The sequence below is a fragment of the Eubalaena glacialis genome, chromosome 15, assembly GCF_028564815.1.
Source record: "Eubalaena glacialis isolate mEubGla1 chromosome 15, mEubGla1.1.hap2.+ XY, whole genome shotgun sequence".
Classification (NCBI taxonomy): Eukaryota; Metazoa; Chordata; class Mammalia; order Artiodactyla; family Balaenidae; genus Eubalaena; species Eubalaena glacialis.
Genome location: NC_083730.1, coordinates 88,840,612 through 88,868,293, shown reverse-complemented (window position 1 = coordinate 88,868,293; position 27,682 = coordinate 88,840,612). Strand labels below are relative to the sequence as shown.

Here is a 27,682-nt window from a genome sequence, read left to right as displayed (position 1 = left end):
TACACGGTAGGTGGAACTGTGACCCCAGAATGATATATCCAAGCTCTAGCCCCTGGAAGCTGTGAATGTGACCTTATTTGGAAACAGGGTCTTTGCAGATATAATTAACTTAACGATAGTGAGATGAGATCATTGTGAATCAGGGTGGCCCCTAAATCCAATGACGAGCGCCCTTATAGGAGAATAAGGCCACACGGAGACAGAAGAGAAGGCCATGTTTAGACGGAGGCAGAGACGGGAGGGATGCGGCCACAAGCCGGGGACACCTGGGGCCCCCAGAAGCTGGAAGAGTCAGGGAAGGATCCTCCCCTAGAGCTTCTGGAGGAGGTATGGCCCTGCCAACACCTTGATTTCAGACTTCTGGCCTCCAGAACAGGGAGAGAACAGATTTATGTTGTTTTAAGCCACTGAGTTTGTGGGAACTGATATGGCAGCTCTAGGAAACTAATACATGTGGCAAAGGGACTCTGCACATGTAATTGAGATAAGGATCTCGAGGTGAAGGGATTATCCTGGGATAGCCAGGCGGGCCTAATGTAATCACAAAGGTCCTTATTAGAGAGAGGCAGGAGGCTCAGAGCCAGAGAAACAGGTGATGATGGAACCAGAGGTCAGAGAGAGAGAGATTTGAAGATGCTACGATGTTGACTTTTAAGATGGAGGAGGTGGCCACAGCCCAGAAAGGCAGGCAGCCTCTAGAAGCTGGAAAAGGCAAACAGATTCTCTGCTAGAGCTTCCAGAAGCAACGTAGCCCTGCCAACCAACCCATTTCAGGGTCCTGACCTCCAGTACCATCAGATAATAAATGTGCATTGTTTTAAGCTACTAAATTCACGTTCATTTGTTACAGCAGCAAGAGGAAACTGACACACATGCCTTCCAGGTCATGAGGATGGAAACAAAATTCCTTTGCAAATTCAGAAAACATCATTTATCAACTGACTCCCTGATGGGAAAGCCATAGGAATGATACTTTCCTACTAGCTCATAAAGGTGTTCCCCCATGGAGTCAGGATTTGAACTGACATCACCTGTTTGGAAGCTTACCCCCGCCCCCCAAACTCACTCCCTCTGCATTATTTTTCTTTATGTTGAGCTAGAGTGGTTCCCTTTTGACTTCCACTCTTGAAATCTAAAAAGCACAAATCTACCCCATATTCCAAAGGATGGCCCTTGAAAGACTTCAAAAGAGCTGTCATGTTTCCCTCTTCACCTCTCCCTGGGCCTTTTATTCTCACCACCAGGCTCAACACTCACACTTCCTTCAATCATTTCTCCTGTGATTTGATTTCAAGGGCCCTCAGCCCCTCAGACACTCTTTGACAGAATACGATCCAATTTCCAGCCTTCCTCTTATGCCTAAAAGACACAGAATTCTCCATCAGAGGGACCAGTGACATCTATCATCTGTGACTTATAGAGACCAGGGGACAAGAAATAGCTCCCTTTCCTCTGAAACCTACTATCAAAAAACCAGCAGCACAAGTGTGACGAGAAATCACAAATGTCCCTCCACCTCCATGCGGGAGGCAAGAGGGAGGGGTGGAGACTGCGGTGATCTGGATGCACCGGCCTTACGCACAGGGGCGTCCTCTGGTCACTTCCGGGTTGAGGGTCACAGGAAGCAGTGTGGGCCCAGGGCTACTTGACCTTGTGAATTTCAGAAGAGGCTGGAAATCCAGATTTCTATGTGATTTGCCAATTTTTACAGGATGGCAGCAAATTAAATACACACACACACACACACACACACACACACACACACTCCTCTGAACCAGATGCAGCCTGCAGTCTGCCCACCTGTGACCTCTGTTCTCAGGTCACGCACCCATTAATGCCAACAAAAATCATATCAGCCTGTGGCAGCTGCTTCAGACAGGTGGTTCCACAGGGAATTAGAGCCATGATCTTGTAATAACTTTTAATGGAGTATAAGCTGTAAAAATATGGAATCACCATGCTGTACACCTGAAACTAATACAATATTGTAGATCCACTATACTTCAATTAAAAAACACAGCTGGTTCATCAGATCTCACTGTGAACAAAACTGCCAACGTTTCTTGCACACACACACATGCAATTAATATGCATCTTCTATGTATGTTTTTTTTTTAACGTAGAAGTAGTTGTCCACTTAAAATGCGACACAGATCGCTTCCAATCTTGCCAAGGTTCCAGCCCTTCAAAATCCTTTATGTCCTCAGATTTATTCCCCCTGACATCACACGGTCCCAAGTCAAAGAAGCCAATTTGTGTATCACTACCATTTACACCGTCCTGAATTTACACTTTGTCCCTTACCTACGTCACAATCCCAACGCTCAGAATTTCCATCGCATGACGATCTTTGGTGAAACCTACAAGGCTCTCCCTGGGGAATCACACAGCGTTTCTTGCACCGTGAGGAAATGACCGGGTGACAAATCCACAGACCAAGGGGGTCTCTCCCTGGGGTGCTAATGAGCATCCACGTGTTTAGGTGCCCCTGGGGTGATGCCCAGGCCAGCGGACAGCTCTGAGGATGACGCTGTACATCTTAGTGTTATGACAAAATTTATGACAAATATTGACATGAAAGCTGTGACAAATGCATCACAGCCATTTAGTGAATCCCCCTCGATTGACCCAGGCGCCGGGATTTGCAACAGAGCCTGGGCTCCCCTAGAAACGTGTTACAGCAGCTCTGCGCTTGGGGATCTGCACGCTCTCGTTTGCTAAGATCAGGCCACAGTTCGCTAGAAGAGAGCCCCATCTTCACGAGGCCACAAAAGCTACCGCTGAGCCAGAAACTACTGTCTTCCAAAGCAATTTCTCTCTCGGGCTCAGGGGAGGACATTTTTAGTATATTTCTGCAAAGGGGAGACAACCAAGTATACGGCAACAATGGGATCCATGAACTTGGGCTTGCCTCTGTAGGGTAGAGCTCTCCAGGGCAGGAGAGTGGAGATCCCGCCCTGGGGGGCTCCACACCAGGCTCTCGGGAGGGAACAAGGCTGAGGGGTCTACAGAGCTGAGCCATCTGTTTGAGCCCAGGGTGGCATAATCACACAGATGCCACCTCCGTGTGCCATCACCAGTGTCTCCCTCCTGGAATGACAGGGGGATGGTAAATAACATGCATTTTCAAAGGCAACCAAGGGCAATGAATCAATATTTTTCATTCTGTGCAGATGAGTTTGTATGACTTGGCTCAGATCTTTCTCGACTCAGAATATCGAAGGCTTTAGATTTGTTTAATCAAACCTGCCCACAGAGCCCGAGGCCTGCCAGGAGCCCCAGGGCAAGGCTGTGTGTACCTGGAAGCTGGTCCACCTTCTGTCTCGAGGGGAGAATTAGCATTCCACCCAGGAAGCAGGCGATGCCAAACTGGGGTTTCCTAAGGATTAATTTTTTTTTTAATTAGGCCTCACAGACACATCAATTCCTCCTTATCAAAACCATCTCCGGGTTAAGTCACAGCCTCCTGCAGGTCACTGTAAGAAGGAAGGAATCCCTCCCAGATCTTTTCCACCACAGGGAAAACCCTGCAGGATTTTCTGTCCACCACAAAGTTCTTCAGATGGGGACCAAGTTTCATTTCACCTCTGAACAGGAGCCAGCAGAACAGAAAGAAGGCAGAACTCAGAGGTACTGTGTTTTTCTAAAATGACTGAAGACATAGGACCTGGGAGCTCTCTTAGCAGCTTGAAGGAGAAAGGATCATTCTAAAGATGTAAGTCCTTTCTCTCGGGGTCTCTGCTGCAAAAGGAAACTGCCAATCAGGGCGCCAAGAAAAAATGGGCAGAAACTCTAAATTCAGTGATTCAAACGGACCCCAGCAAAGATAAGAAAAAAAATCATGGGCTGGTTCTTGGCTGAATATGGAGTCCTAAATCCAGCTAATTAGGATGGCGGACGCAGCAGAAATGTGCCATGGCCAGATTTCCCCAGACTGTGAGCTGTGTCCCACTGGTACCCAAGGGAAGTTAGGGGGCACATGGATGGACTTTTAAAAAGGTTAATAGTCATTTATTTTCATGTATATTAAGAAAAAATTAGTACATCAAGCTCATGGATTTTACTGTCTTCTAATGAGACATTTAAGATATTTAAGGTTGAAAAGTGAGGCATTTAAAGAAAATATAATGAGTAAATTATATTATTTGGCACAGGAAGTTGGCAAAAATTGCGAAGATGGCAGGTAGCTGGCTAAAATTAGGGAAATATTGTCCTATGAGCAAAAGAAGGGGAAGAGAATTGTTTCTGCTCAAGATTAAGACCCGGGAAAGGAAGCAGCACGGCGCGTGCAGCCTCCTCTGACCCCAGGCGAGTCCCTGCCATCACTCCCTCCCTCCTCGGCATCCTCATCCCCGTTAAGCCCTTCGGAGCCTGGGATGCTCAGAGCAGCCCCGGGACAGAAGGGGAGGGAAAGGACCGAACGCCTGGGAATCTGGAGGTAAAGCCCGCGGTACCTTGACGACGTCTTCGTCCGCAGACCTGCATTCCACAGCCTCCGACACGTCCACCACCGAACCATCCTCCTGAACGGCCACGACCTTGACGGGAACCGAAACAACCTTTCCGGTGAGAATGGCCGTGTTCAGAACCTCCGTGTCCTGCACGGGAGAAAAGAGGGCGCGTGTCAGCCACAGGCACGCCCGTGAGCCCCGGGAGGGGTGACCAGCAGGCCACCTCCGACCTTAGTTGTTGTTCTACAATTTAAAAAACTGTCTGTGCCCTACAGACACCCCTCGCACACAGCGCAGAAGTTCTTTTCGATATTTGCCAAATCTTAGCTCGAGGTTCATTTGGTAAACGACGGCCTGTTTTCAGGGCTTATTCACATAGTGAACACAGCCTTCGTTTTGGTTTCAAATTAGGAAAGACAGCAGCACACAGAAGAGAAGAGAACTAGCTGCAGGTTATAAGCCTCCGCACTCCTGAGCTGACCACCAGCGCCCTCTACTCCCAAGCCTCCAAGCCCCCCCTCCCCGGGATTTCCCAGCCAAGCCTGGGAAATCACAATCCCTGGCCCACAATCCCTGCACTAGGTATTGTGAAACTGACATCATGTTAATTTCTCTCCTCCTCTGACATCCTTCAAAGTTCTGTAGGCTTTATCTTCCTAATTTATCTCCCATCAGTCAAATTCTTGTCATCCCCAGGACCAATTCCTCCAGGGAGGGAGAATCCCCCCACTTGGACAACCATGACGGCCCCTAACTGGCCTCCCTGTGTCCACTCTCTTCACAGCAGCTGGAAGATAATCTTTTTTATTTCAATATAATTCAGATGATTTCTCGCCTAGATTAAAACTCTTTGAAAGCATCCTAGGGTTCTTAGAGATGAAGTCCAAACTCGCTGACGTGGAGGGACCTAACCCTCGCCCACCTCTCTAGCTCCTTCTTGCCCCCTTCCTGCTGCCCCTCATCACAGTCAAGCCTCAAACAGAGGTCTTTTCTGTTCTTCCAACAGTGAATCTCATTCATGCCTTCTCCTCTTTCATACGCAGAGCTCTCTACCGAAAACAGGCCTCCCCGTTCCTTCCATCCTTCAGATCTCAGCGTAAATGTCCACTTCTTTGGAGAAACGGGGCTTTTCTGCCTGCCCCCAGTGTGTGTTAGCACTGCATTATTATTTCTCATAGCACCTAGTCTGTCCTGCATGGTAAGAACCACAAGTCGTCACTATATATTTATTTTGTGTTTATGTTTTAATCTCTGACTGCTCATGAGATTGTCAACTCCCCAAGGGTCAAAGCCATCATTGTTCTGACCTCCACTGCACCCAGAGAACCTGGGACAGTACCTGGCAGGGGAGAAGCAGTGCAGAAGAGAGCATGCATGGGCTCTGGGACTGGACTGTGTTTGAAACTAGCTCAGCCTCTGATTCGGTGAGGATCGTGTGGATCTGCAGTTACAGAAAATCTAACTCAAGTGAAATAACCCAACACGGGTTCATACGTTTCACTCATAACCAGAATTCTGGAGCTATGTGTCTGCTGGCTCTGGTCCAGTGACTCAGTGAGGGGAGGGCTACTACTTCTCTGCAGCTCTCTTGGCCACTCCCTCAACATAGCAAGATGGCATCTATCACACCAGCCATCTCCATCCACTGTCTAAGCAGGGAGAAGGCTGAGGGGGGAGGGGTCACCTGCTGCACTGGCTCCTCTTCATCAGGAAGTCCAAAGCTTGTCACACGGCCAGCCCACCTGTAAAGGAGGCTGGGGAAGTGGGCTTTGATAGTGGAGCTGGTCGTGGAGGAGGGGTTTGTAAATGGCTTTTTATAATCCATTAACAGCATCTGCCACAAGATACTTCCCTGTGTGCCAGGGTTCCCTGATCTGCAATACAGGGATAATAAAAGTACCTACTGTGTGGTGACCTTATGAGGATTTAATGGGTCAATCTATGTACCAGATTTAGAACAGAGATGGCACATAATGAGCCACAAGAACTCAATAAATACAGAGATTACAGTGGATGCTGTAAAAGATGTGCTTCACAAATGAATTAGAGAACCACTGAGTGGGTTCACAAAGGGACTGTGGTGGAGATGCTACTTCCACACTTGACTGAAGAGAAGAAGTCAACTAGAGAAGCTGGTGGACACTGGGCAACTCAGCTCAGCAGTGAGATTCACCAAACACTCAGCAATTGGCTCCACCAGAATGGACCAAACAGATCATCATTTCAAGTGTTCCTTTCACTCCCGGGAGCCCCTACTCTCAGCTCATGCACTAAGTGGGTCCCACATTCAATGTTCTAAATCAGCCCCTCATTCTCCACCCCAAATGTGAAAAAGGGTAAGAGATGCGGGAGGAGGAGGGGGAGGGGGAGCGGGAGGGGGAGGGGGAGGGGAGGGGAGGGGGAGGGGAGGGGAGGGGGAGGGGAGGGGAGGGGGAGGGGAGGGGGAGGGGAGGGGAGGGGGAGGGGAGGGGAGGGGGAGGGGAGGGGAGGGGGAGGGGAGGGGAGGGGGAGGGGAGGGGGAGGGGAGGGGAGGGGAGGGGGAGGGGAGGGGAGGAGGGGGAGGAGGAGAGTTCTGAGTACTTTACATGTAATTAATTGCTCATTGACTTTTCTCAACAACCCTCCTAAAGTAATTACTAGTATTGTTCCCAGTTTATAGATTGTTTTTCATTGATATTAAAGCTGTAAATAGTACCTACTTGTCAATAGGAAACATCAGCTTTGTAATGAATATTTGAAAACAGTGCCAACCCAATCTACGAGAGATGAAAAAATAAGTTGTTGGTTGCTGTTTTACATATTTCTTTTCCTCTAGATGGAATCTCAAGGAGGTATGTCCAAAAGAGTATAAATATAGTCCATGTTCCTGAGGATCTCACTGTCACCAGGGAGATGAAATTTATGTACTTTTACATGTAAGCTGTACAGCGAAGACAGGAAGCAGGAAGCAGTGCAGAAGCTGAGATGAGAACCTACCAAAGGTGGGATAATGGTGTGGAATAATCACAGCGTGTGTGAAGATCAGGGACAGAATCACGGTTCTAGAACAGATTGCTAAATTCAACTCATGATACAATTGGAAAAATCAGTATGGGTGCTTTCTGTGTGTAATAGACAGGCATTAATTTTGCTTGATGCACATCCATGGATACTGAACATCCACCCATCCTTCCTTTTTTTGAAATGACATTTCATTTTTTCCTGTGGGTATCATCCCACTCTGCTATCAATGAATGTGGCTTGGATGGCACTGACCCAGGCCACCAAATCAGGCTTCACAAATGAGCAGATTAACCAAATTGAATTGTGGTCCATCAAGGTATTCCATCTCCATGTCCACAAAGACTGATTCAAGTGAAACCCAAACAAAAGAAATCAGACACAACGGTAGGAGAAAGACAGATTCCTGGGAAAGATTTCTGGGTTCCTGAACCCAGCTACATCTGTGTCTGTTATCTTTGAAAATTTAGAGATATAAAATAAACTGTTTTACTTAAACCACTTTTAATTAGGTTTATGTCACTTGAAACTGAAGGTCTTGACTAATGCCCATGAGATTAGACAACATGCTGGGCTCTAGGGAAAGAGAAAAGACAAAAATAAACATCAGTCTCCACCCTGAAGAAGCTCACAGCCTTTAAAGTAGACACTATAATCATTTTCCCAAACTGAGTTTCAAGGGAGGTGACTTTATTTTTCATAACAACAAATCACAACCAATTGGAGCTTGTTGATTTTATTTCAAATACATTTGCGACCATGTTTCCTTCTTTAGCTTTTTCAGTGTGTGGCTGAGATTTTTGCAACAATGGTTTCCAGTGTCCACCAACAGCTTCTCAAAAATCCCAAAGGCAGTTTCGACCTGCCTCTGGCACAATGAGAAAGCAATTTGTCATATTAAATATTACATTTAAATCATCCCCTGGCGCCAGAGACTGCTAAAAATTCACCATCTATCAAAATACAACTCTTTTATTCTGTTCCTGTTTGTGCCAGCTCTAGGTTTTATGTCTTGAAAGCATATTTATATTCCTTTATGAAGATGTTTCCATTAACGCTGCACATTAGTGTGACATTTGTGAAAATGGCAAAGTAGGGACATCTGAAAAGTCTCTTCTCTGTAAAAGCAATGAGAAAATTGGCCAAAAAAAAAAAAAAAGTCAAAATCAACTTTTCAGAACTCTAGAAATAAAACAAAGGCTTGCGCAGCCAGGAGAGCGTTTACTCAAGAAAAATGGCTGAATCTTGGTAAAAACAGAGAATTTTGTGGCATTTTAACTTGATTCACTCCCATTCCCTACTCTCCAGCTCAGTAGTAGCTTTGAAAAATAACAGCTCACATTCACAGAAAAATACCACAGTCTGACAGCCACAAAGAGCAGATCAGGGCTGGAGATCTTTCAAAACCTCATTCCCAAAGAATTGCCATTATTTGACTTGTCTGCTACTTCCCTGGAAGATCCCACTTGCAAAGCTGTCTGTATCTGACCTGACTCTGAACTCACCCAGTGTGAAAAGCTTTTTATGTAGAGGTATTTGTTTAAAGCAATTACAGGCAATTAGTTAACTTCATAGCTAGCTGCCTGAGGCAGTGGATAACAGTTGTGACAAACAATAGATTAATCAAAAAGCTTAATAGGAAAAGATGAGGAATGGAATGTCCAGGGGGCTTTGAAAGGTTAATACATATTCTGGGGAATCTATAAGACCATGCTTATACTTAGGGCTGTGTGCATGCCCAGGACCCCTTCATACTCAAGGAAGACCTGAGAAAGCTCTAAGCTCTCACCTCTGGTTGACCTTGAAGTTCTATGGAAGCAGGAAGTGAAAGCTAAGGCAGAGCTGTCTAATGCCTGACTGAGGATTGAAAGCATGTCTGAACACACTCAAAGAGACCCTTGGTAGTTTGGGACGCATTGATTTCAGATGCCTAAGGAAATCTCTGTCCAGTCACTGGCTGACCACCAAGCTAACCAAACAGAGAATCAGTGGCCATGTGCAACAAAGAATAGAGACTTTACAGAATTCGTTCACAAAAGTCACTAAACAAACAAACTACTACCACTGCTGCTACAGACAACAACAAAAACAAACCCAGGGAAGGGGAGATCATCTAATTTTCAGTTGCTACCTTATATTATTTAAAATGTCCACTTTTCAACAACAACAAAAAATTTAGGAGACAGGCAAGAAAACAAAAAAGCATGGTCCAGTCACAGGACAAAAACTATCCATAGAAAGTGTCCTTGAAGAAGCCCAGCTGTTGGATCTACTAGACAAAGATTTTAAATCAGCTATTTCAAATACATTCAAAGAACTAAAAAAAAAAAAAAAATTCATGTCTAAAGAACTAAAGGAAAGTATGAGAAAGATGTCTCCCCAAAGAGAGAATACCAGTAAAGGGCTATAAATTACGATTAATTATGATAAAAAGAACCAAATGGAAATTCTGGAGTTGAAAAGTACAGCAACTGTAATGTATCTTCTCCAATAAGTATGGAAGGAAAGTAGAAAGGCATAAGAGGAGGAGATGTGGGAAATCCACAAACAAGTGAAAATGTAAAAGCCTCCTTTTAAACAACCAATTGTTCAGAGAAGAAATCACAAAAGAAATTAGAAAAATGCTTTGAGGTGAGTGAAAACAAAAACACAACATACCAAAGCTTATGAGATGCAGAGAAAGTCATACTTAGACAGAAATTTATAGCTGTAAATGCCTATATGATAAAAGAAGAAACATCTCAAATCAGTAACCTAGACTTCCACCTTCAGGGACCAGGAATAAAATAAAAAGAGCAAACTAAACCCAAACCAGCAGAAATAAGAAAGAGTAGAAATAAATAAAAGGAATAGAAAACAATATAATCAGTAAAAATAAAGCAAGAGTAAGTTATTTTGAAAGATTTAAAAATGGGCAAAGCTGTAGTTACATTGATGAGAGAGAGAGAGACAGAATACAGACTTCTAAAATCAGGAATGAAAGAAGGGACCAAGTTTGTGGAAAAAAAAATTATAGAGGCATACTAGAGCAATAGTATGCTAAAAACGAGATGCAAAAGAACAAATCCCTAGCGAGACACAAACTACCAAAACTGACTCAAGGAGAAGTTCAAATTTTGATAGACCTATAACAAAGAGATTGAAGTAAAAATCAAAATATTTCCCACAAAGAAAAGTCCAGTACCACATGGCTTCACCAGTAAAGTCTAAAAAATGCTTAAAGAAAAATTGTCTCCAATTTTCAGAAATTCTTCCATGAATTAGAAGAGGAAATAGTCCCCAATTTATTCAATAAGTTTTCGTCTTTATCAGATATATGCCCAGGAGTGGGATTGCAACTCCAATTTGGAAAGACGCATGCACACCAATGTTCATAGCAGCACTATTTACAATAGCCAAGACATGGAAGCAACCTAAGTGTCCACTGACAGATGAATGGATAAAGAAGATGTGGTACATATATACAATGGAATATTACTCAGCCTTAAAAAAGAATGAAATAATACCATTTGCAGCAACATGGATGGACTAGAGATTATCATAATGAGTGAAGTAAGTCAGACAGAGAAAGATAAATATTATATGATATCACTTATATGTGGAATCTAAAAAATTAACACAAATGAATTTATTTACAAAACAGAAACAGATTCACAGACATAGAAAACAAACTTATGGTTCCCACAGGGGAAAAGGGAGGGGAGGGATAAATTAGGAGCTTGGGATTAGCAGAGGCACACCACTATAAAATAGATAAATAACAAGGATTTACTCTATAGCACAGGGAACTATATCCAATATCTCTTAATAACCTATAATGGAAAAGAATCCAAAAATATATATGTATAACTGAATCACTTTGCTGAACATCTGAAACTAACACAATATTGTAAATCATCTATACTTCAATAAAAAGAAAAAATTTCCTTATCCACATACAAACATTGAAACAGAATTTTCATGTAAATCACAAAGAAAATTTAATGGACTTACAAAAACATCTAATGCTTTCTTAAATAAAGTTTCTCATCTCACTGTTTAAAAAAAGAAGAAGAAGAAAACTTCACTGTTTTCAGCTATGAAAATCTAGGAGTAGCATGTAACTTTTCTTTTCAACATCTTTATTGGACTATAATTGCTCTACAATGGTGCGTTAGCTTCTGCTGTATAACAAAGTGAATCAGCCATACATATCCCCATATCCCCATATCACCTCCCTCTTGCGTCTCCCTCCCACACTCCCTATCCCACCCCTCTAGGTGGTCACAAAGCACCGACCTGATCTCCCTGTGCTATGCAGCTGCTTCCCACCAGCCATCCATTCTACACTTGGTAGTGTATATATGTCCATGCCATTCTCTCACCTCGTCCCATCCCACCCCTCCCCCTCCCCATGTCCTCAAGTCCACTCTCTGTGTCTGCGTCTTTATTCCTGTCCTGCTGCTAGGTTCTTCAGAACCTTTTTTTTTTTCTTTCTTAGATTCCATATATATGTATTAGCATATGGTATTTGTTTTTCTTTCTGACTTAACTTCACTCTGTATGACAGACTCTAGGTCCATCCACCTCACTACCAATAACTCAATTTCGTTTCTTTTTATGGCTGAGTAATATTCCATTGTATATATGTGCCACATCTTCTTTATCCATTCATCTGTTGATGGACACTTAGGTTGCTTCCATGTCCTGGCTACTGTAAATAGTGCTGCAGTGAACATTGTGGTACATGGTTCTTTTTGAATTACGGTTTTCTCAGGGTATATGCCCAGTAGTGGGATTCATGGGTAGTATGGTAACTCTATTTTTAGTTTTTTAAGGAACCTCCATACTGTTCTCCATAGTGGCTGTATCAATTTACATTCCCACCAACAGTGCAAGAGGGTTCCCTTTTCTCCACACCCTCTCCAACATTTATTGTTTGTAGACTTTTTGATGATGGCCATTCTGACCAGTGTGAGGTGATACCTCATTGTAGTTTTGATTTGCATTTCTCTAATGATTAGTGATGTTGAGCATCCTTTCATGTGTTTGTTGGCAATCTGTATATCTTCTTTGGAGAAATGTCTATTTAGGTCTTCTGCCCATTTTTGGATTGGTTGTTTGTTTTTCGGATATTGAGCTGCATGAGCTGCTTGTATATTTTGGAGATTAATCCTTTGTCAGTTGCTTAGTTTGCAAATATTTTCTCCCATTCTGAGGGTTGCCTTTTCATCTTGTTTATGGTTTCCTTTGCTGTGCAAAAGCTTTTAAGTTTCATTAGGTCCCATTTGTTTATTTTTATTTCCCTTTCTCTAGGAGGTGGGTCAAAAAGGATCTTGCTGTGATTTATGTCATAGAGTGTTCTGCCTATGTTTTCCACTAAGAGTTTTGCAGTGTCTGGCCTTACATTTAGGTCTCGAATCCATTTTGAGTTTATTTTTGTGTATGGTGTTAGGGAGTGTTCTAATTTCATTCTTTTACATGTAGCTGTCCAGTTTTGCCAGCACCACTTATTGAAGAGGCTGTCTTTTCTCCATTGTATTTTCTTGCCTCCTTTATCAAAGATAAGTTGACCATATGTGCGTGGGTTTATCTCTGGGCTTTGCATCCTGTTCCATTGACCTATATTTCTGTTTTTGTGCCAGTACCATACTGTCTTGATTACTGTAGCTTTGTAGTATAGTCGAAAGTCAGGGAACCTGATTCCTCCAGCTACGTTTTTCCTTCTCAAGATTTCTTTTGCTATTCAGGGCCTTTTGTGTTTTCATACAAATTGTGAAATTTTTTGTTCTAGTTCTGTGAAAAATGCCATTGTAGTTTGATAGGGATTGCACTGAATCTGTAGATTGCTTTGGGTAGTAGAGTCATTTTCACAATATTGATTCTTCCAATCCAAGAACATGGTATATCTCTCCATCTGTTTGTATCATCTTTAATTTCTTTCATCACTGTCGTATAGTTTTCTGCATACAGGTCTTTTGTCTCCTTAGGTAGGTTTATCCCTAGGTATTTTATTCTTTTTGTTGCAATGGTAAATGGGAGTGTTTCCTTAATTTCTCCTTAAGATTTTTTGTCGTTAGTGTATAGGAATGCAAGAGATTTCTGTGCATTAATTTTGTATCCTGCTACTTTACCAAATTCATTGATTAGCTCTAGTAGTTTTCTGGTAGCATCTTTGGGATTCTCTATGTATAGTATCATGTCATCTGCAAACAGAGACAGTTTTACTTCTTCTTTTCTGACTTGGATTCCTTTTATTTCTTTTTCTTCTCTGACTGCTGTAGCTAAAACTTCCAAAACTGTGTTGAATAATGGTAAGAGTGGGCAACTTTGTCTTGTTCCTGATCTTAGAGGAAATGGTTTCAGTTTTTCACCATTGAGAACGATGTTGGCTGTGGGTTTGTCATATATGGCCTTTATTATGTTGAGGTAAGTTCCCTCTATGCCTACTTTCTGGAGGGTTTTTATCATAAATCGGTGTTGAATTCTGTCAAAAGCTTTTTCTGCATCTGTTGAGTTGATCATATGGTTTTTCTCCTTCAATTTGTTAATATGGTTTATCACATTGATTGATTTGCATATATTGAAGAATCCTTGCATTCCTGGGATAAACCCCACTTGATCAGGGTGTATGATCCTTTTAATGTGCTGTTAGATATTGGCCAGTAGTTTTCTTTTTTTGTAACATCTTTGTCTGGTTTTGGTATCAGGGTGATGGTGGCCTCGTAGAATGAGTTTGGGAGTGTTCCTCCCTCTGCTATATTTTGGAAGTGTTTGAGAAGGATAGGTGTTAGCTCTTCTCTAAATGTTTGATAGAATTCGCCTGTGAAGCCATCTGATCCTGGGCTTTTGTTTGCTGGAAGATTTTTAAACACAATTTCAATTTCAGTGCTTGTGATTGGTCTGTTTATATTTTCTATTTCTTCCTGGTTCAGTCTTGGAAGGTTGTGCTTTTCTAAGAATTTGTCCATTTCTTCCAGGTTGTCCATAGTATTGGCATATAGTTGCTTGTAGTAATCTCTCATGATCCTTTGTCTTTCTGCAGTGTCAGTTGTTACTTCTCCTTTTTCATTTCTAAGTCTATTGATTTGAGTCTTCTCCCTTTTTTTCTTGATGAGTCTGGCTAATGGTTGATCAATTTTGTTTATCTTCTCAAAGAACCAGCTTTTAGTTTTATTGATCTTTGCTATCGTTTTCTTCATTTCTTTTTCTTTTATTTCTGATCTGATCTTTATGATTTCTTTCGTTCCGCTAATGTTGGGGTTATTTTTGTTCTTCTTTCTCTAACTGCTTTAGGTGTAAGGTTAGGTTGTTTATTTGAGACGTTTCTTGTTTCTTGAGGTAGGATTGTATTGCTATAAACTTCCGTGTTAGAACTGCTTTTGCTGCGTCCCATAGGTTTTGGGTCACTCTGTTTTCATTGTCATTTGTTTCTAGGTATTTTTTGATTTCCTCTTTGATTTCTTCAGTGATATCTTGGTTATGTAGTAGTGTATTGTTTAGCCTCCATGTGTTTGTATTTTTTACAGTTTTTTTTCCTGTAATTGATATCTAGTCTTATAGCGTTGTGGTTGGAAAAGATACTTGAAACGATTTCAATTTTCTTAAATTTACCAAGGTTTGATTTGTGACCCAAGATATGATCTATCCTGGAGAATGTTCCATGAGCACTTGAGAAGAAAGTGTATTCTGTTGTTTTTGGATGGAATGTCCTATAAATATCAATTAAGTCCATCTTGCTTAATGTGTCATTTAAAGCTTGTGTTTCCTTATATTTCCATTTTGGATGCTCTGTCTATTGGTGAAAGTGGGGTGTTAAAGTCCCCTACTATGATTGTGTTACTGTCGATTTCCCCTTTTATGGCTGTTAGCATTTTCCTTATATATTGAGGTGCTCCTATGTTGGGTGCATAAATATTTACAGTTGTTATATCTTCTTCTTGGATTGATCCCTTGATCATTATGGAGTGTCCTTCTTTGTCTCTTGTAATAGTCTTTATTTTAAAGTCTATTTTGTCTGATATGAGAATTGCTACTCCAGCTTTCTTTTGATTTCCATTTGCATGAAATATCTTTTTCCATCCCATCACTTTCAGTCTGTATGTGTCCCTAGGTCTGAAGTGGGTCTCTTGTAGACAGCATATATACGGGTCTTGTTTTTGTATCCATTCAGCCAGTCTATGTCTTTTGGTTGGAGCATTTAATCCATTTACATTTAAGGTAATTATCGATATGTATGTTCCTATTACCATTTTCTTAATTGTTTTGGGTTTGTTATTGTAGGTCTTTTCCTTCTCTTGTGTTTCCTGCCTAGAGAAGTTCCTTTAGCATTTGTTGTAAAGCTGGTTTTGTGGTGCTGAATTCTCTTAGCTTTTGCTTGTCTATAAAGGCTTTAATTTCTCCATCAAATCTGAATGAGATCCTTGCTGGGTAGAGTAATCTTGGTTGTAGGTTTTTCCCTTTCCTCACTTTAAATATGTCATGCCACTCCCTTCTAGCTTGCAGAGTTTCTGCAGCTGAAAGATCAGCTGTTAACTTTATGGGGATTCCCTTGTATGTTATTTGTTGTTTTTCCCTTGCTGCTTTTAATATTTTTTCTTTGTATTTAATTTTTGATAGTTTGATTAATACGTGTCTTGGCACGTTTCTCCTTGGATTTATCCTTATGGGACTCTCTGCGCTTCCTCCACTTGATTGACTATTTCCTTTCCCATATTAGGGAATTTTTCAACTACAATCTCTTCAAATATTTTCTCAGTCCCTTTCTTTTTCTCTTCTTCTTCTGGGACCCCTATAATTCGAATGTTGGTGCATTTAATGTAGTCCCAGAGGTCTCTGAGACTGTCCTCAATTCTTTTCATTCTTTTTTCTTTATTCTGCTCTGCGGTAGTTATTTCCACTATTTTATCTTTCAGGTCACTTATCCTTTCTTCTGCCTCAGTTATTCTGCTATAGATTCCTTCTAGAGAATTTTTTATTTCATTTATTGTGTTGTTCATCATGGTTTGTTTGCTCTTTAGTTCTTCTAGGTCATTGTTAAATGTTTCTTGTATTTTCTCCATTCTATTTCCAAGATTTTGGATCATCTTTACTATCATTACTCTGAATTCTTTTTCAGGTAGACTGCCTATTTCCTCTTCATTTGTTTGGTCTGGTGGGTTTTTACCTTGCTCCTTCATCTGCTGTGTATTTCTCTGTCTTCTCATTTTGCTTAACTTACTGTGTTTGGGGTCTCCTTTTCACAGGCTGCAGGTTCGTAGTTCCCATTGTTTTTGTTGTCTGCCCCCATAGGGTAAGGTTGGTTCAGTGGGTTGTGTAGGCTTCCTGGTGGAGGGGACTGGTGCCTGTGTTCTGGTGGATGAAGCTGGATCTCATCTTTCTGGTTGGCAGGACCGCATCCAGTGTTGTGTTTGGGGGTGTCTGTGAACTTATTATGATTTTAGGCAACCTCTCTGCTAATGGGTGGGGTTGTGTTCCTGTCTTGCTAGTTGTTTGGCATGGGGTGTCCAGCACTGTAGCTTGCTGGTCATTGAGCGGAGCTGGGTCTTAGCGTTGAGATGGAGAACTCTGGGAGAGCTCTCGCCGATTGACATTACATGGGGCCGGGAGGTCTCTGGTGGACCAATGTCCTGAACTCGGCTCTCCCACCTCAGAGGCTCAGGCCTGACAGCTGGCCAGAGCACCAAGACCCTGGAGAAGATGGGCTATGAGTTGGGTGTCAGCCACTGCCCTGTTGTAGCTCTGTCTCAGCTGTCTCCAAAGGTCACCCATATACCTTGGGTTATTTCACCATTCCTCAGAACTTGCACATGCCAGTCTGGGATCTGTAGATGTCCTCCTGATACTCTTCATTGAAATATGTTGCATTCATGGTGGTGAGAGATATGCTAATCGTGTTGGTTCTCTTCAGTTCAGAGGCTGGGACAGTCTGAGCCTCCATGTGGCCAAGTCAGGAGCAGCTGGCCAGTGGTCCCAAAGTGATAACATGTCAGATTCCAAGAAGGCTTTCTGCAGCGCCCGAGCAGCAGTCCCAAGCAGCCGCTCCGCTCAGCTGCAGCACTCTGACCGGGGAACTCGGTGAGACCCTCAAACGAGGATTTCTGCCGGCCCCAGAGCCTGACGTGCCCACCCAGGCAAGGAGCCGAGAAGAGCGTCTCCCGGCCCCGTCTCACCAGAGGCATGGACACCCGGAAGCTGAGTGGCCAACAGCGTGCGAGCTGAGAGGTGGGTCTGCGTGTAACTTTTCAGCATATTATTTTGACTATATATTCTCAGGCTAAAGATAAAAATAACTTTAAACACATTGAATTCTAGTTAGGTTTGTTTTCCACAGCAGTATGGGTTAGCAATTCCAAAACTACTTTAGTGTGTTCTAGGACGGAGCAAATAATATATGTTGGTTAATGAGAGCCGGGTTTCTCACTGCTAGAGAAGTGAGTTTAAAAATGGAAAGAAGAGTGCACTCTGCGGTCATGAGTTGGAATTAGAAACACCAGCATGAACTCCTGGGGGAAGGTGGGTGTAGGCGTGTTTATATGTGTGTAAATGTAGGTAGGTGTGTGTGTGTATGTATGTGCTTTTCCTAGTTCCGTTCGCTGAGAGGGCTTAGATACAGACAGTGGTGCCTTAGTAATCAGCACACCTAGACCCAGATTTTAGTTCTAAACACCATTCTCCAAGAAAGGAAACAGAGCTCCTTAGAGAAATGGCTGAGTCTAGGGCCGAGGGCCAGAAAGTACAAGATAACGAGCCTAAAATATATTGTGGACCCAGAAGGTAACAAAGTGCTCGAACGGATGTCAAAAGGACCCAGGAGACAGCTTGAAGGAGCTCCCACTGGCCAACCTGGGACAATTTTACAACACTACAAATAACTGTAAGTGCTAATTATAATAATATAACATAAAATATATAATATATTATATGTAATATGCAATAAGCTTCTGAGTCCATACTGATATAAACAAACAAACAGAGGAGAAAGAAAACTTCATTCTTAGGGTAGAATTCCAACTAATAAATGTAAAAAAGAATGATGAAATTAGAATACCATCATCTGGCAACCACCATTTATTACTATAATTGTTTCAGGCAGGAATCAGTAGGGATGCTGCTAGTGATTAAAAGTATGATAAGGAGAAGGATATTTGTAGAGTGTCAGTGTACCTCTGTGCAAGAGACTTATTAATTTCAAAGAGAAAAGACAGTAACTTTACGGTACCGAAAGCTAGCATACATCACATTATCCACATGATCAAAGATAAAGTCACTAGTAATGGGATAAAGAGGCATCATATGTCCTAAAAGAGGATATAACATTTTCTGAAGTGTTCTCCCTCACCCCCCCCCCAACAAAAAAAAGGGATCTGATAATGAAGAAACATCAGACAAACCTAAATTATGGGGCATTCTACAAAAGCATTGGTCTGTACATTTCAAGTACATTCTAGCCTGAAATACAAAGACTGAGAAACTTCCAGATTAAAGACGAATAAGAGACATAACAAAGGTGTGTGTGATCCTAGATCAGATCCTCAAGCAGGAAAAAATACTTTTCTTTGGCTTTAATGACTGTTGGTGGGACAATCGATGAAATTTGAACAAGGTCTGGGGATAACATAAATCTTAGTACCAATATTAATTTCCTGATTTTGATAATTTCACTCTACTTATGTAAGGGCATGGGGGCAATTCACACTGAAGTATGCACAGATAAAGGATCATTATGTGTACAACTCTCAAACATTTCATGAAAACAGTAATAATGTGTGTTTGTGTAGAGAAAATGTTAACATTTGGGGAATTTCAGTGAAAGTATTTGGCAAATGCATTTATTCAGATTCACGGGAAATTTTTAAATAACATGAAGAACCAAAAGAACCTACAATAAAAGCAAATCAATGAATAAATGAACAAAGATAGAAGATATGGTAAGTCCCTACTGAACATAATTCATGACAATTAATCTCCTTAAACACTTAGATAAGTGTCTGGTACCGTGCTAAGTGATTTACATGCATTACCTGTTAATAATGCATAATTATAATAAATACAGTATAATATGAATTAACATCTAATAACAAAAAAAGCAGTACAGAACAGTGCCTGGTACGTCCTAAGTACTTGATAAATATTAATTGGTTTTACTAATCTCATTTAATCCTCAAACATCCCTATTGAAGGATTACTATTTTCATTCTCATTTTACAAACGGGGGAACCAAAACTGAAAAGGATTCCTTAATTTGGCCAGAATCACTCTTCTGCTAAGCAACCCAGCCAGGATGTGAATCCAAGCCCACTGCCCGGGCTGCCATGCTAGCTCTCCTCCCAGCCCCTCACCTGTAAAATGGACCTAACAATCTACTTGGCCTCACTCAAAAGCTTTAAGGATATGATAGATTTGTAGAGGCTTTGATTGTAAAACCTATAAAAAGACGTTTTACAAATGTGAGGATTACATTTTAGTAGAGATGGCCAAGTAGTCCCAAAGCCCCAAGCCATGACCACATGTGGCTTCTGGTATGTTCCATTCCAGACTCTCCCCCAGCCTGTGAAGTTCTGGATCTGCAAGACAGATGTAAACTTCGCTCAGAGATAAGCAAGATGTTGGCTCCAACTGAAATAATGGTTCTCAGTCCCACTGTTTGTATTATATAACTCTGAACTCAGCCCAGTTCTTTCCCTCTTGATAGTTATTTTTGGATTCTGATCATTTATTATACACAAAGCAGAAAGTGATTTCAAAACTCAGCTCTTTATGAATCCTTGAATAACACGAGGAAAGTTATCTCAAACAGGATGGCACCGTGAAAATACTATCCAGACGTCTTAGCTTTGAGGGAAGAGGCAGAAGTTATTTGGAAGGAGCTTCCATCAGGCATCACCAGTGCCCTGGGCAAGCTCATTACTGCAGGTGACCAAGAGCATGAGGGGGAAAATGTTACTTAAAGGACATGATTAGGGGTCACACACAGGAAAGATGGTTGTGCAATGGACTTAAAGTCAAATTTATCTCCAGGGCCGACACAACAGGCTATCAATGGGTGAGTCCCTACACCTCTCTGTAGGGAGGGAGGTTCTTTAGGGAACGGAGACTGAACCAATGAAAGCCACGAAGAGACTGAACTCCATGGGGACAGGGACCAGGTTTCTTTTCTTCCTGTGACCCCCGCACTGCCTGGGATGCAGTAAGATCTCAAACGTAGCTGAAGCCATCCAACTGTGATGTGAGAGTCAAAGACAGAGAACACACAGCTTTAGAACAGAGCAAAACAGAGAGAGGGGAAGACAAAGAAAACACACAAGTTTGAAAAAAGCCAGACAGTCAGACAGAGACAGAGTGAGACAGGGGCAGAGAGAAAAACAGAGCACAAGAAGCTGGGACACACAGAGACAGTCAGAGAGGCAATGTGAAAGGCAGAGAGGCAGAGGGACAGAACCCACAGAGATTAAATTCCACTCCCAGGCATTCCTGTTTCCTCTGCTTCCCCCAATTCAGGTGGGTCCAGTTTATCCACACCTCTGAGCTCCAACACTGAATAATAATTATACGTGTTTTCTCCAATTCATTCCTCTACTTAACTATTAGCACTTCCTTAATTACAACTGTAACCTGTAAATAGTGTTTTTTGTTGTCTGGGGAAGGCGGGGGGAGGGGGGCACCTTCTCATCCAGCTTGAAGTAAATTAAAATTTAACACAACTTCCAGTTGCCAGAGACTCAGCAAGCAAGTGACATCGGTTCAATTAAAATCAAAACCAGATCTGATGGCACTAATGAGAGAAATTGTTCCCGAGGAAAAGCTTAGCTCTGTTGAAACCCAAGCCCACAATAATAACTTCATTTTAATATGGATAAGCCCTCCTGTACAGTGACTGCGAACGGGCTGGTGCTTTGGTGAGTGCAGTGACGGGTTAGACGCTTGGCTGGAGGCGTTGGGCTGATTCTCAATGCTTAAGTCAGACCCCATGTGTGGAAGGATGGAGAAGAGAGGGAGAGAGAGGGAGGGAGATGGGGAGGGAGAGAGAGAGATGGGGAGGGAGATGGAGAGGGAGAAGGGGAGGGAGAGAGAGAGACGGGGAGGGAGATGGGGAGGGAGAAGGGAAGGGGAGGGAGAGGAAGAGCTTCTGGTCCAAAAGAGAGAGAAAGAAACACTGAGAACTTAGGGTCCTACAGAGAGAGAAAGAGACAGAGAGCATGAAACAGACAGGGAGATAGAGAGAGAAAGACAGATTGGGTGAGAGGACAGAGGGACACGGACAAATGGAGGAGAAAGGCAGAGAGCCAGCAAGTCAAGAAATGAAGGCAGGCCATGATTGGGACAGAGGCAACAGGAAAGAGAGAAAAAAAAGACCTGGAGCTTGTGAGTCACAGGGCTTTCTGCTACGAACGAACCAAAGTGGCTCAGTGCATGTGCTGAAGGACTCACCTGCCCCAGGCCAGCCCTCTCCACCTTTGCACCCTGGGCCCGTTCAGCTGCAGCTGATTCCGCCCAGCCCCAGAACGGAGGATCATTGTCACATGCTGGGACAGTGGGCAAAATGCCCCTGGAAATGGGGTGCACCCACCAGGGTTCTCAACACGGTCATGCCCACCAAGTCTTCCCAGCAGAGCTCAACACAGCTAAAAACGCTTGTTCAGCTCAAGGCATTGTTGGGCATAAAAGTAATCGAAAAGCAACAAAAATTAGCAGGCTCTGTGGAATACTTATGATGTGTGGGCTCTATGTATGTAATAGGGAAGAACAAATCGGACCCCTATGGAATCTGTTTCTTTTACTTTAACCTTTGTATTCTATTGCTTTTGCTACAAGTTAAGAATGTTGCCTCTAGCCTAAAATACACAGGAGAGCCCATTCTCAAGGCTCTGACCTTTAAAGGTATAGCACTTTCCCATTCATATAGAGAGAAAAAGTTGCAGAACAGAGAATAACATTTATCCCATTGGAGTTTTATAGATACATTGTGACCTGACTTACTTGGACAGCTGCAAGAACAAAGGAGTCTGACACCTAGAAATTTGTAACAACTAACCACACCACCTGCTCTTTTAGTTTAAAAGAAGCCTGAATTTTAACTCAGGTAAGATGGTTCTTTGGGACACTTGTCCACCGTCTTCTCAGTCTGCTGGCTTTCCAGCAAGGACTCTAGTCCTTGCCCCAACAATTCGTCTATTTATTGATTTGCTGTGTGGCTAGCAGTACCAGCTTGGACTCAGTAACATGTATACCTTACACAGTTCTGTTTGTTTAATTCTGAGAGTGAATCTATGAGGAGGAACTCTTATCATTCCCATTTTACAGATGAGAATGTGGAGGCACAAAAAAACACATCCGAATTTATATCACTATATACTTGATTAATATAGTAAATATCTCATTGTACTATTAGACATTATATTACTAAAACCCAGAAAGTCTCACTCTAGAGTCTGTGCCCTTATCCACTGTGCTATTCTGCTTGTTAAAAATAATATCAATATGATGGGACTTCCCTGGTGGCGCAGTGGTTAAGAATCCGCCTGCCAATGCAGAGGACACGGGTTCGAGCCCTGGTCCGGGAAGATCCCACATGCCGCAGAGCAACTAAGCCCATGTGCCAAAACTACTGAACCTGTGCTCTAGAACCCGCGAGCCACAACTACTGAGCCCGCGCGCCACAACTACTGAAGCCCGCGCACCTAGAGCCCGTGCTCTGCAACAAGAGAAGCCACTGCAGTGAGAAGCCCGCGCACCGCAGTGAAGAGTAGCCCCCGCTCACCCCAACTAGAGAAAGCCTGCGCACAGCAATGAAGACCCAATGCAGCCATAAATAAATAAATAAATAAATAAATAAATAAATAAATAAAATTTATTTTAAAAAAGAATAATATCAATATTAAAATCATAAAACACTCCATGCCAGTAGAACGCTGAGCACTTTGCGTGTTCTAGCTCATTGATACTGAGAGGGAGGGTCTTTTTTCATTCCTCTCTCCCTTGCATTATTTCTACACATTATTTTGTTTTATAGGAATTACCACAATTCGGAAATTTTCTACTCCTTTACTTGCTTTTGATCTACCTCACTCATCAAAGCTTAATTCCTGGGCTTCTGTTTCCACTCATGACCCAGAACTGCTCCATCTTCTATAACTAGAAAATCAGACAAAATACAGGAAACAACTGTCTTCAGACACTAGAAAATGGGCAGAAATTTAAAACAAAAACAAAAACGTAAGGTGAGTCCCTTGGTTATCATAAGAAGAGTAAATCGAAATAAAACTCCACAGTTTTGTTGAGCCGAGAAGACAGAGATTGGCGTTCAGGGAGGTTAAAGCAACTAGAATTTGTGAGGCAGGTAATCGGAGAGAAGGGGGCTGCTGCAGAGAGAAAGAATCCCTAAGATCTGCAAAGGGGCCTTGGGGTCTCTGACTCACTACGTCGTTCCTCGGGATCCGCAGGGGATTGGTACTCCCCAGGGTACCAAAATCTGCGGATGCTCAAGTCTCATATAAAATAGCAGAATGTTTGCATATAAACATCTTCCCATATACATTAAATCATCTCCAGATTATTTATAATACCTAATACAATGTAAATGCTATGTAAATAGTTGACAGTGTGCAGCCAGTTCAAGTTTTGCTTTCTGGAACTTTCTAGAATTTTTTTTCAAATATTTTCCATTCGAGGTTGGTTGAATCCAGGGATGTGGAACCTGTGAATATAGAGGGCTGATTGTACTCATCTGTGCATGCAGGGCCAAGGAGAAAATCTCAGAAAGCAGTAAGCTGAACAATTCCAGAACTTATACAGGGCTGAAAAGAGTCCACGTCCCCACCAGCCAGGCTGGAGAGTTTGCAATACAGGGGGCACTGGATAGAATGCTCAGAAGGGACATGCCGAAATGGTAGGGCTAAATTAGCCCAAGTAAAGGCTGCTCTAGACCTGCCCTAACAAAGCTTAAAGGCAGCCTCAAAAGGATCAAACCTATCTGCAAGAAACAACTGCATGCCAGAACGAAGTCAGCATCATTGAAAGGAATGTACCAAAACCCAGCACTCAACAAGGTAAAAGTCACCATGTACAGAAGGAAATCAAAAAGTAACCAGGAGGAAAATCAAGCAATAGGAACAGACCCAGAAATTGTGGAGATGATGGAATTATGTATATGGGGTAGGGGGATTGTACAGACAGAAAATATTCAAGTTAAAAGACAATGGGGGCTTCCCTGGTGGCGCAGGGGCTGAGAATCTGCTTGCTAATGCAGGGGACACGGGTTCAAGCCCTGGTCTGGGAAGATCCCACATGCCGCGGAGCGACTAGGCCCGTGAGCCACAACTACTGAGCCTGCGCATCTGGAGCCTGTGCTCCGCAACAAGAGAAGCCGCGATAGTGAGAGGCCCGCGCACCGCGATGAAGAGTGGCCCCCACTTGCCGCAACTAGAGAAAGCCCTCGCACAGAAACGAAGACCCAACACAGCCATAAATATAAATAAATAAATAAATAAAGTACGTTTCTTCAAAAAAAAAAAAAAGACAATGGAATGACTTTTGAGTGCTTACCCAAGATAAATGAAAACTTATATCCCTACAGCAACATAGAAGCTTTATTCATATGAGCCAAAAGCTGGAAACAAGCCACATGTCCATTAACTGGGGAATGGATAAACAGATTAGGGCATAGCCATACGATGGAATAGTATTCAGCAATAAACTACTGATACATGCAAAAATGTGAATGAACTGCAAAACAATTATGCTAATGAAAGAAGCCAGAGTATATACTGTATGATTTTACTAACATGAAATTCCCAAAAAAGGCAAAATTATAGTGATAGAAGGTAGATCAGTGGTCACCAAAGACGTGCTGGAAAGAAGAATGGTTACAAAGAGACAAGGAGCTTTGGGGGCTGACGGAAATCGTCCGTATCTTCGTTGTGACGGTGGTGATCTAGCTACTCATAAAACCCATCAAACTATAAAATGGGTAAATTTTACTGAACATACCTTATATCCCTCAGTAAACATAACAAAAAACTAGATCTCATTTTCTGATTGTTCATTACTGCATCCCCAGTATCTTCCATTCAATAAACAGTTGTTAGAAGAAAAGGGAAGGAAGGAGAAAGGATTCAGGTGGGTCCATTTACCAATGGTCAGTCCACTACTGATCCTACTGTGTGACGAAGCCGAAGTTCAAGGTCCAGTCACTTCCTTGCAGTGCAGCAGCTGGTAAGTGTCACATACTGTCCTTGGGCGGATAAAACTCATATACTCTCCTTAACTACTCACGGGCTGTCAACTTCCCCTTTTCCCACATTGCCCCCTTCTGCCCAGAGAGCTGGCGGTGTGGTGCAATGGTTCCAAGTTAGGCTGGGGAGCCTGACCCCCTGCTCCCCATCTGGCCTGTGTCCCTTGGGAAAGTCACTGAAACGCACTCTGACTCAATTTCCTCATCTGTAAGAGGTAGTCAATAACCCCCTATGCCTCAGAAAACAGCCCTGAGTGATAATTAAGGTAACGCATTTAAAACACTTGGAACACTGCCTGGCCCATTGTAGGTGTTCAATGAAGGCTAGTTATTGGTTTTATTACTCCTACCTCATCTTTCTTTTTCATGGAAAAACTCCACTCATCTTTCAAGACCCTACTAAAGTGTTATCTCTATGCAAAGCCTTCCCAGATGACACTCCTGCAGTCAAAATTAACTGCTTCCTCAAATATGTCCCCATAGCACCTTATAAATAAATGCCTCCTTTTCACACACGGTGTCATAGTTTGTGCAGCCTGTCTCTTGGGTGTGCTTTAGTGTGTGCTTTGAACGCCCCGAGTCTGGCACTAGCCTGGAGTCATTAAAGATGTTTGAACAAACTTAACAAATACCGATTTATTTGGTATTTACCAGAACTCACATAGACTATACAGGGTAGTAAGAAGTGCCGATGACATGGGGGATAAAGCAGGAAATCACCTCCTCAGAAAGACAAAACCCAAGTAGTTTTGTAGGCACTTTAATCCTGGATCTAGCATTCTCCTTTCAAGAATGAAAACCCACCTCAGAAGAGCTTATCTAACTAAGAAATCTTCATGAAGTCTGTCTGTAAAGAAGAAGCTGCATGTCATCATAAGCAAACCTAACCAGAACAACCACACTTTTTTTTGTTCAGAGCATTTTAGAATTTCTGTCTTAAAAAAGGCTGCAAGAAGGTAGCAAGACTCAGAACTCAATGAAAATTACGTCCTATTCTCTATTTTTTCCACATTGAACCTGACAAGAGGAAATGTGTGATGTCAGGATAAAAGCCATCCTTCCAATCTGTTTGACAAATTATTCACCATCTTTCCCTTAGTAAATGTAAGTATTAAGATTAATATATAAAGTAAGCAGTTTACTATATTATTATAATCCAAAGTCACTCTGCAGTGTTGCCCCAGCATTTGTGAAATCCTGCCCCAAGGATTCAAATTAATGGAACTGCTGGCTGCAAACCTAGTTTTGTTTTCCCAGCTGTGTTACATCAAATCCAACTGCATCCTTTCTTTGCAGGAATCTTTAAGCACATAGTTGGCTTGTATTCATTTTCTAGGGCTGCCATAACAAATTACCACAAACTTGGTAACTTGAAATCGCAGAAATTTATTCTCACACATCTGGCAGTCAGAAGCCTGAAATCAAGGTACTGGCAGGGCCACACTCCCTCCAAGGGCTCTAGGGGAGGATCCTTCCTTACCTCTTCTAGCTTCTGGCAGCTCCAAGCATCCCTTGGCTTGTGGTAACATTACTCTGACCTTTGCCTCCGTCTTCACATGGTCATCTGCTCTGTGTTTCAACTCTGTATCTCTGTGTCTTAAGTCCCCTTCTCTTTTTTTCCCCCACAAGGACATCCGTTTCTGAATTTAGGGGCCAGGATGATCTTTTCTTGAGATGCTTGACTTAATTACATATGCAAAGACCCTATTTCCAAATAAGGTCATAATCACAGGTACCAGGGGATAAGAACTTGGACATCGCTTTTTGGGAGATACCATTCAATCCACTACCTGGCTTGTTTTCCAGGACTGTATAAAGTAAGGCACTGAGTGACCAGCCCTGACCTTTATGTTACTAGGAAAACAACGACAAAACTCTGGCCTTCACCTGTATTGAGAGAAAAGCTCGAACTTTCTCATTCTTTAACAAACAAATCCCTCTCTACTTTGGGGAAACTAGTGGAGTGGTTTTTTCTTCCATTTTCATAACAAATTCAAACTGCAAAACAAGCAATTGCCTA

General features: G+C 42.4%; 1 protein-coding gene across 2 annotated transcripts in view; it reads right to left on the bottom strand.

Moving 5' to 3' along the window:
- TMEM132B (transmembrane protein 132B) overlaps window positions 1-27,682 on the bottom strand; it is a 378,240-nt gene that overhangs the window by 33,663 nt on the left and 316,895 nt on the right. For both annotated transcript variants that reach the window (XM_061169500.1, XM_061169501.1), the window contains exon 5: window positions 4,455-4,598. In XM_061169500.1, coding sequence (XP_061025483.1) covers window positions 4,455-4,598 — 144 coding nt within the window. The remainder of the gene's footprint in view (window positions 1-4,454; window positions 4,599-27,682) is intronic.